General features: G+C 40.0%; 1 protein-coding gene across 1 annotated transcript in view; it reads right to left on the reverse strand.

Annotated features, from left to right (window-relative positions):
- Positions 1-9,140, reverse strand: part of eif3ea (eukaryotic translation initiation factor 3, subunit E, a) — a 31,082-nt gene extending 21,942 nt beyond the window's left edge. The window contains exons 1-5 of the mRNA XM_067602296.1: positions 8,992-9,140; positions 7,697-7,814; positions 7,297-7,414; positions 5,198-5,240; positions 4,070-4,174 (exon numbers count right to left, since the gene is read on the reverse strand). Coding sequence (XP_067458397.1) covers positions 4,070-4,174; positions 5,198-5,240; positions 7,297-7,414; positions 7,697-7,814; positions 8,992-9,081 — 474 coding nt within the window. The 5' untranslated portion in view covers positions 9,082-9,140. The remainder of the gene's footprint in view (positions 1-4,069; positions 4,175-5,197; positions 5,241-7,296; positions 7,415-7,696; positions 7,815-8,991) is intronic.
- Between the last annotated feature and the right edge of the window lie 7,344 nt (positions 9,141-16,484).

Below are 16,484 nucleotides of genomic sequence, written 5' to 3' on the forward strand. Positions count from 1 at the left end.
GTACACAACTCTGTGGTTGCAATAGTACATGTGTAAAACGTCCACGTACTTGATTTTCCCCAATTCCTGACTCCAATGCTAGTTTAAGAATTTTTTCTAAAACAAAATGTGTTTTGCTTAATAATAGGTGCTACACAACCACCCTTTCATGGGTTCTTACCTATGTAGTTTCTGCCTTTGTGTTCACTCTGTGAGATACATGATGACTTGTCACTGGACAATGACATCTGATCCATGGGTCTTTGCATTTACACCTGGCATTGAAATGTGTTCTCGTTTTCTCATCTGTGTCTGCACTGTGATCGTATCTCAATATGCAAATTAACTAGGCGGAGCTGGCAGATTTGTCAGCAAACACAACGCCTCCCAGGTCGAGGGAACTGCTGCCACACACAGACGTCATTCATTGCTAAATCACTTTTTGCGAGAGAAGACTTCTAGCTGCTAGGAGTGGGGTGGGGGTGGGGTAATCGATTCTTAGATGCATCACAATGCAGACATGGACGATTCTGCGTCGATTCACTAATCAAAAATTGATTTTTCTAAATGTTAGTTAATAACATAATATTGATGGAACAAAAAAGGCGGAACTCAACTATGAGGGCAGTGCAGCACCCGGACAGTCTACAGCGTGCACACGCTAGAGTTATCTTGTAATTCATCTTGACAAAATGCAGCGGTTCCAAGCATATTTTGATTTAATGACTAAATACCTTTGTGAGATGAATGTGAAGTATGTTGTGAACTTTCTACACCGTCACTCAGAGACTAATGTTAGTGGAGCGGAGCAGCAAACTCCAGCAGTAACGATGGAGACCAGCTGACCAACACACACTGCAGCACTTACACAACTCAAATCAACTCTAAGGTGATGAAAATAACTCGGCGCTCAGTCTGTTTCACCTCAAAAACCCTGCACCGGCTCAGCGTCTTGGCCAGCGATGACTTTCCCCAGAACTACCGGTGCAGCAGAGAGGCTGCTCTCCACAGCTGGAGACATGACGTTAATAACAACACAGCGGAGCACTCCGCCTCCCCCTCAGTTTGTTATTGTCATACAAGCAGGAGACTGTAAGATGCTTTCAAATTAATTAATTCATTAATTAATTAATGCAATTAACGTTTTAAAATGAAAAAGCTGCGGACCATTAATCTTAACTGTCAATCTTAACAAGTCAAGTCAATTTTATTTATATAGCGCCTAATCACGACAGACGTCATCTCAGTCTATCTCATCATTGAATGGTTTGCCACACAGTATAGTGGAGCAAGAGACTGAAAATTGTGCCCCCCTTTCCATTCATTCAATCAAGAATCAGTTTGGAATCGAGAATCGATTCTGGATCGAATCAGACACCAAAGAATCGGAATTGAATCGAATCGCCAAAGATTTCGACCTCTACTAGCTACCGCTACTTCTTAAAGCCTTTGCGGGATTTTCTTTAGCTGGTAGGAAGGGGCAAAGCTAGGTGACCTTTCAACTTAATGGGCTGATTTTTTTCTTACAAATGTGATCACACTGCACAGACTGCATTTACACCTGGCTGAGATCCGATCACAATGTGAGTGGGACCACCTCTAAATGCGGTCTGGCTGATCCGATCGCATTCCGATCACACTACGTTCTGAGTGCTTTTACACCTTGCATTAACATGTGTTTTTCCTTATCCAGATAACGTATCCAGATACAGATCACATTTTAATGCCAAGAGTAAATGGGGTACCAATGATCCCTAGTACTTTTCACACAATTAAAACATCAGTTTTCCGTACCATAACTGTGTTATCTAATGTGACCAAACTCTACGGTGACTCAAACTCTAACCAGGGCTACTAAAAGGCTCTTAAATCTTTTGAGAGGCAGCAGTTGTTGCGGTCCAGCTGCACCTCGCCCATTCACTGCCTAGTTTGTCTTTCACTATTTCTGAGGGCAAAGGGAGAGAAACCACAAATGCCAGAACCCAGGCAACAAGCCTCTTTGTTTATAGAGGAAATAAGGAGTGTGCATATGTACTCACAAGAATACTGCCTGTACTCTCTGTGAACTGTAATTATGTTCCACTGCAAAACACACTTTATTTACTTTATTATCTGATTTTAAAAACATTTATCTTGAAAATTATTCAAACTCTTTCTATTCTATAAATTTGTTTCTGTCCTACAGCTCATCATTTCAGACTCAGGACAGAAAGAGTGGCATAGCAAGGATAGCCCTTGAGGCCCAAACGCACTGAAAGCGATAACTGACGCGCTCACGTGATGCTCCTATGGTGCTCTGCAGGCATCAAATTTGAAATGCCAACACCACAGAACCAACACAGCTTTGTCCTGTTGTTCTTTGTATTAACTGCTGTAATAGTTGGATGTAATGAATGAATGAAAAGGAGAAATGCAGAGAAGGAAAATGAAACTAAGAGCATCTGTTTCCAAAGTAAATCATCTGTTGAGTGTTTGATGATTATTTATTTGTGCTTTTGAACATAACCACCATGAAACAGAAAATAATGTTTTATTTCTCTCATTCACTCCACCACTGCTTCCTCTCCTCGGTCAACCACCATTGCGCTGTCTCTCTTTCTCTCTTGCTTGCTGGTGCTGCAGAAAGAACAGCTTTGGTCACTGAGTCCTCATTTGATGCTTCAAAATCTAGGGTTGTAGTCAACCAAAGAAAGTCTTGGTCGACTGAAATCATTCATAATCTTCAACTAATCGATTAATGGCACGTGGGGGGGTTGGATGTAACGTCTTCAGGTTAGGCTAACCAATTGTTGCTAACTTTTTGTTTGCTAACTAACCTTTTCCTCTGCTCCACTCGCATCCACCGTCACTTTCCTGCCGCTCGCTCATTCCGACTCACTACGCAAACATACTACGCAATGCCCTATTCCTTAACAGAGTTACGCTCCCAACAGTTTCCAAGGTAACGACACAGAGGTTGACTCACGTATCGGAATAGCGCTGCACAGAAACCACTAAACGCTATTGATTTTCGAATGAATGAATATTTGGCGTTATTTTTGGCATTAAAACATTTTTTTTTGGCCTGGCCGGGGTTCTTGTTGTTATAATTATAGGAGAAACACTGATTCAGTAAACGTTCAGCAAACATTGAGTACAGTTAGACCCAGCAGTCTCCATTAGGTTGGGTGAGTTCAAAATTGTAAAAACAACAGAGATGTTTTGAATACACTCCCAATTTTCACAGGTAATTTGTTAGTCTGTCCCTCCCACCACAGGAAATAATGGATTAATCCTGGAAAGCTATTGATGTAGCACTTTTCTCCTTGTGAAAGTAACGCGGAGATTATTCGACCAATGAGAATTTGATCGGACGAGAGCATATCGACCAACTAATCGACCAGTCAACCAGGAGACTACCGTCCTATCAAAATCGAAACAAGTAGGGGCGTCAAAGCGGTTTGACGTGCCTCATACCGTTTTTGGTGCACATCAGACACTTTCAGTCCGTTTGGGCCTTTAATAACATTTCAGATTGATCTCCCCCAACACACGCACTCCCAGAAACACCCTGCAAAATTTGTGTAAACCTCTTGATGCAAACTTAAGAGATGCCTTGCATAACTTAAGCACACCATGAGCTCAGAAGTCATGACAAGGGACTCTCTGGCCACAGCACTCAAATCAATAGGCTGTCTACTGAAACCCGCCCCGTGAGAAGACTACAGACAGATTATGCAGTCCGCCACTGATCACTTGGCCCAGTAAAAGATCCTACTCAAGTCCTAGAGCAGCAGTCTCCTCCTAATACAGAAGACGTGCAGAGAATTGAATAGGCAATGACGTAAGCTTTTCACATTCAATTACTTCTAAGTGTTCTTTTCCTCCCCTATGAAAGCATTTGGCCTTTTGAGGAATTAAAGCAATCTAGCAAACATAATGTGATGTTCAATTTTAAAAATGTCGGAGAAATGCCTTGAGTCAGTATATAAATGAAAACAGTAAAATACTACGGTCGCTCTATTAAGTAAGGTGAGGTGTGTAGTTATCAGCAAACATCACTATTAATGTCAACTGGTGTTGAATGTGTTGGACAAAACAACAAACTTACCAAGACACGGAAGAAGTAGAGGTATTCTGCAGCACCAGAGTAGTTTCCACACTCATACTGGAACTTGGCATATCGGTACAGCGTGTCCAAGTACTCCTGACGAAACTTCAAGAGAAATATGAAAGTATCAATATCACTATAAGAGAAATTGGGATATTTTGTCAGACATAGCCAAACAATAGTTGGACATGTTTTAAATTCAAGGCACCACAGCTGCATAAATTTACACAGTAAGCACTAAGGGAATACTTCCAGTTTTGTCTCTGTTGCTGTTTGAGTGAAGTAATGTTTCAGTGTGAGGGTGTTGTGTTTTTTTAATTATTACTTGTCAAACATTTGGACAAAACCAAACATATTTTAAATCATAGTGAGACTAAATTGGAATGGAAATTTTAATTTCATATTTTCTGTAGCAGTGATATGATTTCCTTTCTGTGGCACACCACTGCTAAATGAATATGGAGCAAACACTGCTATATCATATCAGTGGTATTTTGCCATGAATGGCAAGAGAATATATAACTTTGTAACAAATCTGCCAAGAAGTGGTCATGTGAGCTAAATATGAAATGCATATGTATGCTATCATTTCAAGCCTACTTGTGTTCCTATATTTAACTGGCCTTCCTGCTGTCCACTATGCCCTGACGTCACGTGAACTGAAGCCATTCACTAAAATTCAGTATATCCGTGACAGGCAGTGGGTGCTCTGGGCTGCCCAAGCCTTTCCCACAGCAGGCTGCGGGGCCCTGAGCCTGGGTTGTGTGGAGGTGCACTGAGGACAGCATGCAGGTCAGCAGGATACCGGAGTGGGAGGGACCGATGGAGGGGAGGCTAAGAAGCCAAACATCATGGTAAATATAGAACCTCCGGCATTCTTGCGGCTCTATCCACGAGTCCCGAGCTACTCCGTTTATTCTTAACAATTCACCACAGAATGTAAATGTCCACAGAATTTGTGCAAGCCATACAAACCCCGAAAATGAGTTAAGGGTTTTGGGAAGTAATTCTGCATTTCCCTGTTTGGCCTGCCCCTCCCATTTCACCCCTAAAACAACCATGGGTTCGCACAAGATCCATGGGAAATGCAGTGAAGAAGTGAGATGTCAGCAAATCAGGCCAACTTACGTTATGTTTTTCAGCCAAATAGTCAAAGAGCATTCGTCCATCTCTGAAAAGAAAAAGCAAGACAGTTCCTGTAGTTAGAGGCCATTTAACTTGAGTTGCCGTTTGGCTGACATCCTAGTGTTTGGTGCCCCATTCAGGTGTATTTTTCCACTTCTGGTCTAAATCAAGAGCTGTACATAAATGAAGACCATTTCACTCTTAAAACAGTGTGATGTGCTGTTTATTACATTTGGTTTGGCTACTCCAAATCTAATCTGCTAGCCATGTCTAATACACTCTGGTGAACAAAGTGAATACTGATTTCTCAGCTCAGTCTTTGAGTCTCTATGGCTTTGTCAAAACAAAGGAATACACCCCCCCTGCTAAACTGTTGTATCCCAACTGGATTTTGAAACTTTGCCTGTGGTCTTAAAATCTTGGTATTTATGTGGACACCACACTAAAACCATGTGTGTCCACAGGCAATGTGCACTTTCATTATGTGAATGTCAGAGTGTGCATTTGATGGCACACGTGTGATGTGTGTTAGGTGGATTTTATTTAAGCTGAGGCAGGCTTCTCCACTGCATCAGGACAGGCTGTCTCCTGCTTGGAGGCTAATGAAGGGCAGACTCTAGGGTGACTTCCCTGTAGTGTGGAATGTCAGCCTGCTGTGCATTATGGGAACACTGATCCTAATAATTTATCAGAGCCATTGCCCATACTACATATGTCATTAGAAACTGCCACTTTTACATGCATTTTGAACCATATGTCAAACTACACTGCAGATATAGCCCTCTTCACTGGCAAAAAATGGGCGACAGAACATTATGTCCACAATGTCTCAATAGTAATACTATGCTGTATGTATGCTGGAAAGATATTCACATTGCACTTGAGATTTATGTACATGAAAGTCATCTGCTGAGGTGTCCATCAAGGGGCAACTGTTCATGGAAAAAGTCTGCACAGCATTACTGCCACCTTCTGCACTGAAAATGTTAAAGAGCCATCAGCAGCGTATTGACTCAAAAAGTCAAATGAGACAAAAAAAAAACAAGAGCATAAATCATAGATCATCCTAATGATGATCATAACCAACAAATTTTCTCCAATAATAACAGATTGTTCATTGATATAGTAATATCATGATTTACTATGATAGCTGGTCTTGGTTTCTGGCTTCAGTAGTTGTCCAAATAAAGCCTGGTAAGGCATATAGGCCTATTTGCTAACTGTTGAATAAAAGTCCTCAGACCAATAGTTTCCATTACCTTGTAAAATACTTCTCAGATCTGTTTGTATTAACCCAAAAGGACAGGGTACTGGGGTTCAAATATCAACCCATTTCTCATTTCCACGATTGGATGATCCTCTAATCCAGACATAATTTTAAAAACAAGCAACTGCACCGAGCATAAATTAAGCCATAAGAGTTGTAAAAATAATGTATAACTAAGACAGACATAAGACTCCTCATCCAAAAGGAAGATTTCCATCTTACTCCATTCTGACAGCAAACTAACAATAACATAGACATGTGCTACTGTAAGTCAATGTTGCTATTATCAGGCTTCAAATCTCACATAACAGTTCCTACAAATCTGTGGCTTAAATAAACAGATGTCTACAACCCAACTCAAACAATAAAACAGTACAAACTGAAAAAAAGGAATGAAAATGGAAAATGCTTTTGATTAACTGTACAGACACTTGCCAAGAAACAAAGGAGAGGATAAAGTCTGAATATGACCAGACTATTTTAATCACTGTAGACGACGAAACAGTCTTAATAGAGTTAACCACAACATTGTGTGTCTGTCTTTTTACTTCTGTCTTTGCTGACTTTGCTCAGTGAAAGCCCTAAGACTAAATACATTTTTCATTCAAAGTGCAGTTCCATCAACTACTATTCAGTTACAAAATCCCATTGCAATGCTGCTATGCCGTCTACTGTTTCAAATGACAGGTTTTACTGATCCTAGAATCATGGCTGCAAGACCAGTAATACATTTCACAACCTCAGTAAGGCTAATCATGCCAAACATAAAATCAATTTTGGGATAATAAATTAAGACGAAAGAGACTACTCTTGATTAAAAAATTACAGGCTTTACCTGGTGGACTGCATCTGCCTTGTTGTCTCCGGGTCCTCAAACATTTTCACAATGGGCTCCGTCTCTGACTGCAGCTGCTTTAGCTGGGCCACAACCTCTGTCCTCTTCTCCCTCAGAGCTGACACAAGGATGATAAAGAGTGTCATTATCTACAGTAACTCCATAAACCAACATGTAAAATGTCTGTGGTCCAGCACTGAAATCGCTGTAAAACACAGTTTACTGCTTAATCAATTCTGAGTGCGTGGTTAAGCACAGTAGCCTTTTATGATGTCTATCAAGCAATATTAATATCTTTCTTGGTTTTGTGTGAGTGCGCTTAAAAAAAAAAAAAAAAATAGAAATAAGGAGGAGTGTGTCTTTGGGGTGTAACACGTAAACTGGTTCATGCAACACTTACTTTGTGGGATTTCTTTTTCAGAAAAGAGGCTTTTGTACACATCCATGGCGAAGTCCACCATGTTTGTGTCACTGAGGAGGTCCAGCTTTCCATGAAGCAGCTCATGCTCATTGTAGATCTAAGAAACACAGCCAATAATGGGAAAACAAAGGTGAGGGGCATGTTTTTGTACAATATAGTTATCTGACCAGGAGAAAGACTGATACATTGTGTTTGTTTCTAATTAGGTAATAATTAGCCTACAACCAAGAAAATATTTGAAACTGTCTTTTTCCCCCACTCATAACTTCTTGCAGTGCCATAACGCCCAAGCCCCTCATGGTAATGTGAATGGTAATGTGTGTCTTTCAAAATCACAATATTTGTCTTGAACCAAACAAATGACATGCTGGCTATTCTTCAGGGGTGTTGCTACAACAACATTCAGCTTAATTTACGCCAAAAATGTCTATCACTGCTGGCAGGGATCGATCAACTTTACACACGGGCAGCCGGAAAAGTGACTGATAAATTAGCGTTAGCTTGCCGGGTAAAAAGTTAGCCACCGCTATTTTGACGGTATTCGCTGTGTCGGCAGGCCTAACTAGTTGTGTTTAGTGTTGTGGAATCAACATTCTCCAGTTTTTAAGGGATACTTCCTAACTGTTGCCTAAATGTCCATTCCAAACTTTTACACAACAAAAATGTGCCACTTTTTTCAGGTTCACGGTGTTAGCATAGCCTGCCGAAGCTCAGTTATGAGTGTTTTATTGCTCAGCATATCCCCATTGGGCGGAAACATCGCTAACCTAGACAATGGTAACGTGTATGGGAGCACCGCCCGCCAATTCTGTACAACCTCCTAATCCCGAGTTTGGAAACACGCGCTCCTACAGCCATGTGCTGAAACAGCGCGAGGCTACTAGCTGAACCAGTGTAAAGCTCATCACAGCTGATCGCAGGACTTCCGGTACTTTACTTTAAAATGTAAAAAATCTATGGAAATCGTGTACTATCGTCATATTTTCCAACAGTCTGATAGTGTTTTCATTACATCCACCGATCTAACCACTTATTCTTTGCCTGTTTTTTGTTCTTACTGACTTTTTTCCCAAAGATGAATAATTTTCAGCTTTTATTTTGAATCCCGAAACCTAAACTTCCGCCTAAACTCCGGTTGAATGTGGTTTCTTTACAGCTATAGAAAATGTGAAGCCCGCGTGTATGGCTTTGAAAACTGTTCAAAGGCCGTATATAGCCAACTAAAAATACCTAAAATGTGTACCGAAGTGTTCATCTGTTAATATATTCCGTACCTCTTTGACAGACAGGAACTCCAGCAGAGGAAAAACGAGATGACGGTCTAAAAAGTGGGCAATTTTGGTGGTGAGGTCGTACTCCGCCATGTTTGCTCCAGGGAAAGGGAAGTCGATGCAGCTGCGTCATGTATGTAACCGACCAATCAGCGAAACCCTCAGCATCCTCGATAAGACACAGAGTAAAACTGTAATTTATTAATCCCAATGAGAAATTATCAAATTACAGAAGCCAGTTTTACTTTGCTGTACTGTACTGGGGTCTGAGCTGTTGCTTAAGCTCTTACTCCACTGTATGCACACTACATTTTTTAAAATTATCCCCGTAAATTGGGTTGCTCCAACTACTCTGACTCTTCCCCCAGCATTACAACAAGCCCTCATGTTTGGTATTGTCATAGCAAGAAGGGTTATCCTAAGAGAGTGAAAATGTGTTTCCCCTCCTTGCTCTAAAAAAATGGCTAAATTACATGGTTTCTTGTTTATACTTAATTCGGTATACTCTATCCAATACCTATCCCAAGTTTCTTAAGATCTGGGGACCCCGCTGTACTGTATTGTATTGTATTGTGATTTGATCCGCCAGAAATTTAGTTTTTTAGCCTTCGTCTTGGGCCTACCTCAACCTCATTTTGTCTTGGTTCCCTTGACTCTATTTCTTGAGTTTCTAGTTTGTTTATTTTATTTTTTTATTTATCATTTATTTTTCATTATTTTTATATTTTTATTTTTTTTTATTTACTTTGTTATGTCTACTTGTTTGTTTTAATTTTTTGTGTTGTAAAAAATGAAAACAAATCATAAATAGAATTTATAAAATAAAATAAAAAATATCCTTTTAAATTATTATACAGATAAGCCTATTCATATACTGTTAAGTTCTGCTACTTGTCACTTGGATGTTTGAACTTCACTGTGCAGAATGATGTAGCCCATGAGCAGAGTTTGACACTACAAGTCATCTGCTGAAGTAGGAGCCTTTCTCTGTGCTCACCTTAAATCTCAGCTTAAGACGTATACGTGCAAGCGGGATTTTGTGATATCACAACTAGTTTGAAATCTAATCAAGGTCCAATATGCAACTCACACCAGTGTGATGTGAAAACTTAAAGCCTCTTGTGCACATACATTGAAAATGGACTTTTCAGTAAAGTAGGCAACATCTTTCAACCAGTAGTTAAACTTTTGAAATGAATAATATTGGCATATTTATAGATTCTGGATTCTTCTGGAAGATGAAGAAATAGATGTAATTTCAAGAGTTTTTAACTATTTAATAGAACTTTTCGAGGGAAACCCCATATCAGACATAGATCACTATTAACAGAAACGTATTTTTACATGTCTTAAACATGTCTGGATGGGATCTTTACGTTTTCTATTTGCAGATTTCATTGTTTCAAATCACTTTCTGGTTCCAGTTGTGCGTTTGCTGTGTGCAAGATTTAATCATTTTATGGCTTGGTGACTTTAATCATTACTTAAAGACAAGCAAAATTTTAAATTTGTATACTGTTAGTTCAGGAGTGTACAGATTTGTAGAATTTGTGAATGATGTGATCTTGTCAGGTCTATAAAATTTAAATGAAAAAAGTAGTAACTTTTCATTCAATAAAATGACAGTTAATATGCAGCTCCCTGTTATGGAGAAAGGAAGTTTCAAAAACGTTTTATCCTTTCACTGACAACCTGCTTGTTCATGTATGGAAATTGCTGGTTTCTCAGAAGGATGAATGACTATGACTTGTAAACCTTTCAAAATTCCCATAATTTCCTTGTGGTGTTGATACAGTGAAACATTTCATTTATAAAGAGGGATCCAAGTGAACGTTCTGTTGAATTTGAAAACATAGGCTTTCCTCCAGACACCACCAATATTTCTCCCGAAAGCCTGTGTGTGACTGCATGACTTCTTTATGAGACTAAAACCTTTTAAGGGTAAATATAGTCATGATGAACCCCCACTCACCAGTCTGCTGAATGTTAATGAAAACAATCAGATAATTTCCAATCATTTGACTTTCCACAAGGTTAGAATGCCTTCACTGTGCATCTGACCCATCCTCTTCTCTCCCCCTTCACTTCAGCAGCTGTCTCATAAAGGTGCCCATGTGTCGACCATACCCGGCCGCCAACAGCCAATATCAGCCACTAAATGGCCCATCTCTAATAGTTTTCACTGGTACCTTGTTTTCTTGACAACCACACGACACTGTCTTGTATCCTCAAACAATTCTTCCCTTGTTACCACTGGGCTCTCTCTCTTCCACTCTCACTTCTCCCTGCCGCCTGACAGCAGGTAGAAATGAGTCATAAACGGACAGCACTCACCATGGCCAGTTGCTGTTTTACTGGGTGCTTCTGACACAGTCAGCTCTGGCTCAGTGGCAGCTCGCTTTAAAATGAAAAAAAGAGAAAACACAGCTTCTACTCTGCTGAAGCCTCCTTTGTGGCGTCTGCTTCATTTCAGGAAAGGTGTTACAGTAAAAGAGAGTCACCCATACAATAATTTGGTGTGCTTGGCAAGTATGATTTGGGAATTTGTCTCTATTAGATCATTCATAGATTTAATTTAAAGATTGAAAAGCTCCAGCCAGTTTGGCTGCTGCTGAGTTGGCTTCATAAGGTCACAATGAAATACTTTCTGTTGTCTTTACCACAGTTTTCATTAATGTGAGCGGCTAATGCATTTGCCCCTTTTTTCATTTTTGACATTAGCTCATTTTTTTGTGCTCCACTGTTTCATTTGAGCTTCACATTTTCTTGAAGTACTTGAACAGTTGATTATGTTATGTTTTGTGTATAAAATTCTTATTGGTTTTGCGCTTTTGGTCATTGCATAATAGTGATATTTTATGTTAAACCTCCCATACAAAATGATCATAACCCAGTAATTGTTCCTCCATGTAACACAAACATGTGCTCCTTTATCCATTTTCAGTGTAATGTGAGTTGTGTGCTTGCCATTTTATGTGCAGGCAATAATACTTGCTATTACACAATATTGAATTAGGAAGCAGCAGGAAAAATTTTCACTGGTACAGGCAGAGCCAATAAGCATTCTGAGATAAGTTAAATACCACAAGCTAAATCCACAATGACAAGAAATCAAGCATTTTAAACACTGATATGAAGGCCAAATTGCATTGGTTTCTCCTGTTTCAACCAGCCAATCTTCATAAAAAAATAGGTGCTTGAGAGGTAGTATTCTGGAAAAACATGAGCAGAAAACCTCCCTTTCTTCAGATTTTGGGTCAACTTTCTTTTCCAACACCACAGTAACATTATTTTTTTTGCTGATAGCATACTGTACTCACATAAACATGATCAATCAGTTCACCCCAAACAACTTGCAGACTTCAGACTTTTTCAGTATTCACAGAGGAACGCATAAACTTTGCCCTTTAAGAGTACTGTATGTAGTATGTTTAGTTCAGTGTTGATATTTGAACGATTTTGAGTACTGTTATCTTACTGTTCAACACTACACCTTGTTTTTATTTGCTAATATAAGTCTCAAATTGAGTACAAAGAGAAATTTGTACTGACTAGATCTGGCCAGACAGTTTGAACAACATGGGGGCCTGAACTAAGCTCAACTCATGTTTTATAAAGGGTCCAGTTCCAGCTTGCTCATCCATCCCCTTAGAGAAAAGCAAAGCCAAACCCATGCATTTCAGAGAGATGGAAAAATGGGCATGGGATGATTCAGGAGGATGGATCAAGGCAATTTCCTGTTGGATTTTTTCTAATAATGTCTTGAGTATCAACTATATTAATCGTATGATAAATAAACTGCAAGAGGGAGCATCAGGAGGGGGGAAATGAAATCAATTTAACCTGTAGAAATTTAAAGATAGTACTGGTGATTTGAAACCGTATTAAAAACGGACACAGGCTCTAGAAAACTGATTATAGCAAATCAAATTGAAATCTCCAACTGCTTCATGGAATAGTTCATTATTTTGGGAAGTATGCTTATTCTCTTTCCTTCTGAGAGATCGATACCACTCTCATACTTATCCTCGTAATATGAAGCTGGAGCCAGGAGATGGTTTGGTTAGCTTAGCTTAGCATAAACACCTTGAAACAAGGGCAAGCAGCTAGCCTTGTTTTTATGCTTCCACGCAATAACCAAAGTATTAAAACCACAAGTGAGCAGCGACTCCCTGAAGTCTTGTTGTCACCACAAGGTCACCAGGCAACCAAGGGCGACTCCAGGAAGAAACTGCTCCCAGCCAAGAAATAGTCTTGCACATAAACCATTTTTGTAATGATTAAACAAACATATGACATGTTAATTAGTAATTAGCTTTAGAGGTGCTGGTAGTTGTGAGAGTGGAATTAATCTTCTCATATAACTATTACTCAGAGGGGAACAACCATATATCACAAACTGTCAAACTATTCTTTTAAGGCTTTACAAATGTGAGTCTAATCTTCTCTCACTTAGATTGCTGTTTGTCAGATCCGCCCTCTTTGAGGATACAGTTCATGGTGGTCTGCTCTCTAAAATAACTATGTCCTGGCAATGTTTCTGCAACTGTGTAATCTGCTCCTGCCAAGGTGCTTTTCAGTCAACCCAACCAAAAAGGTGAATGTAACTAATGATTTGTTCCCAGCAACTCCCTTAGTACCCAGCCAGGCTAGTGAATGAAAAGGTTTGGGCTAAAGGCTTATCAAAATTTTAAACAAAGCCCATAAAAGTGAAGTAAATATAAACACTCATCCACTATTTCTGTCTCTGTAAATCATGTGTGCGTGTTCTTGTAAAATACTCCTCAGCCTTAATGGGATAAACTTAAAGGGCGCTAGAGTGATGGGCCAAATATTCCATGAAAAACCTCAGCTCTCCAGTTCCCTGAAAGCCTTCTTGGTCAACAAATGAATCCAAGAGAGGGAGAGGAGATGACACTGCCAAAGACACCCACCACTGGCCTCATTCTAATATCTGTCAAAATATAAATCAATAAGATCTGAAGACAAATGACTCGGCGCTGGATGTTGCAAAGCCAAGCATCCCTGCTCTGAATCTGAATTCCAGCATCTTATATGAATTTCAATGATTCTTCTGTAAACTTTTTAGATATGCATCACCTCGCTCCTGGTGCGTGTCAGGTTATAAATCAGCGGCCCACACTCCTGTTGCAGCGCCCAGTGCTGACTTCAGCACTGTCACACTCGATGGCAATGGGATGAAGGTTATCGACCAGGCCTATGGGCCAGAAAACAATACAAACTTCCAGCGAGCACCCAATGGCACCAAGCATGGCAGAACATCTGCGCAACACATGTCCACTGCACAAACAAGGAATGACTTGTATTCACACACATCAGCAATATCACAGAACGCAGACAGGCGAGTCGATCAATATTTGACCTCTCTAATCCTTCTTCAACAAGCTCTGCTCCCATGCTCGCTCCTCTCGTTATGCATAACTTCACTTTTCCTCTGCAATTTTCTTTAAAAACATGACATTAGAGAGAACACGGCGCTATCTCCAAATTTGCGGTCATGAGCATTCTTACCAGAAAAGAAAAGTGAAATCTGATAACACCAGCTTATGCTGTTTAGTTACAGGCTTTCACTGGTACGGGGGATGAGATTTGAATAATCTTCTTCCTGTGGATTCCAAATTTCTCTAATAATTGCTATTGTGTGTATTTATGTAACTAAGTGGAGGGCTCTGAATAAAACCACTCGAAATAATGGAGAGAAAGTGAGACCAGTGAACAATAGCCATGACTCCTATGAACGTCAAACCTCAGGTTCGACCCCCTGAGAAGTTGTAGAAATGCTTTATATATTTTGAGTTGGAATGATACAAAAAAATGCCGTTGAAATGAATGAACTTCATCAGCTGCTGCAACTTGGGAGGAAGATGATGTGATTCTTGGATACGGCGCAGAAACATTTTTTAATATTTGGCTTGGAGGTGTCAAAATTGTCACATCACTGCCAAATCCTCTCTTAAACATAAAAAATTTCACTTTAATAAGAATGCATGAGGGTTATGTAAGATTAGGCTCAAATGTCAAATCCTTCAGTATGACTTTTTTATTATTATGAATTCCAGGAGGAGCGCGGTGATCTGTTCATGTGGAAATTAATTTATGGCGATGTCAAAAGGTTGTAAAGATGAGTTTTTCTAATTCTAAATGACCAAATCACACTCTTTTGGAGGTAACGGTCATGCATGGTGATGTCAAGTCCTTGTTCGATGTAATGAGAAAGGACGATTGGCTATTAAAACCAACCCAGCAACACATAATATACTACATGTGGTAATACTCCAATCCACAATAAGCAATCACGCTACTACACAAGGTGTCAGGGGAGCAATACATCCTAAGCTTCGAACTGTGTGAGTAACGTCAATTACCAGCGTGGTGCTGCTCTGACATGGAGCTGAATATTGTTCTTGGCACTGAAGCCAAGAGAGAGAAGAGCAAGAGAGTGAGGAAGCCTAATTGTGATGTGCCATAATTTCCCGCTCAGGGCCTCTCATTCAGGATATGGGTGAGGTCAAAGGTGCAATAGAGGGAGTCCATCAGAGGCAAAGCGTGCTGAAGTCATCTGTACAGAGTTATTCGCGGTGAGGTGAAAGCAACTTGGTCAGACAGGGGACCTAATCAGATTTCAAAGTAAACACAGTGCTGCCGGCTCCAGAAGGCTGAGTCCAAACATTGTTGCTAATTGCATCTGTCTTCATTTTCCGCAACTCACTGTACAACACCAACGAAAAAGAAATCTAGATGGAACAGGAACTATTTCAAAACCACAGAGAGCACCTCAACCTTACCTCAATTTTTAGTCCATAGCTGTTCATTTTAGAGATTGCCAACTCTGATTGCTTCTGTCAGAAATCAAAATATAATGCCTGTGAAGTGTTTCTACTGGAATATTTCTCTTTTTTTCATACATGGAGACTGAAAAGGAAAATATATATATGCTTGTCCCCTGTGCCATATGTGGGGGCTTCCAGAGCATGGAAACCTACGTAAGCACCAGTCAAGTAGTACAATTTGGGTTTTCAGATGGCTGCAATTGATCTCCCATATTGTGACATTTCTGCACAAGAGAGCTGCTCCAAGTTAAACAGGCGCCTTATGTCAAGAGGCTTTTTTCACCACCACCACATCCAGCTGCATCTCAAAGTTATAGACAGCTTGTTCACAGACCATCATGTCCTGAAATCCCAAGAGTGAGGCCTGCTCGATGGTGTTTATTGCAGGTCACTATTAGGGCCCTGGCCTTCAGTGGCACCTTGGCAGACAGGGGAAAGCCCTCTACCCCAAAGGACAGTGTATGATTGTTTTAATGTGGTTACTTCGGTATTTGGTGTTCCAGCAAAAACCCAACCACATATCAACTGACTGCCATGTGCAGACTTGAAAATTACAAGTGCACAGATTGCCAAAGTGGTGTGTAACTTAAACTGTACACAGTGTTATTATTTGTGTCCCTGACAGAGATAATGATATTTTATCAT

This window comes from Thunnus thynnus, chromosome 10 (genome assembly GCF_963924715.1).
Source record: "Thunnus thynnus chromosome 10, fThuThy2.1, whole genome shotgun sequence".
In the NCBI taxonomy this organism is placed as follows: domain Eukaryota; kingdom Metazoa; phylum Chordata; class Actinopteri; order Scombriformes; family Scombridae; genus Thunnus; species Thunnus thynnus.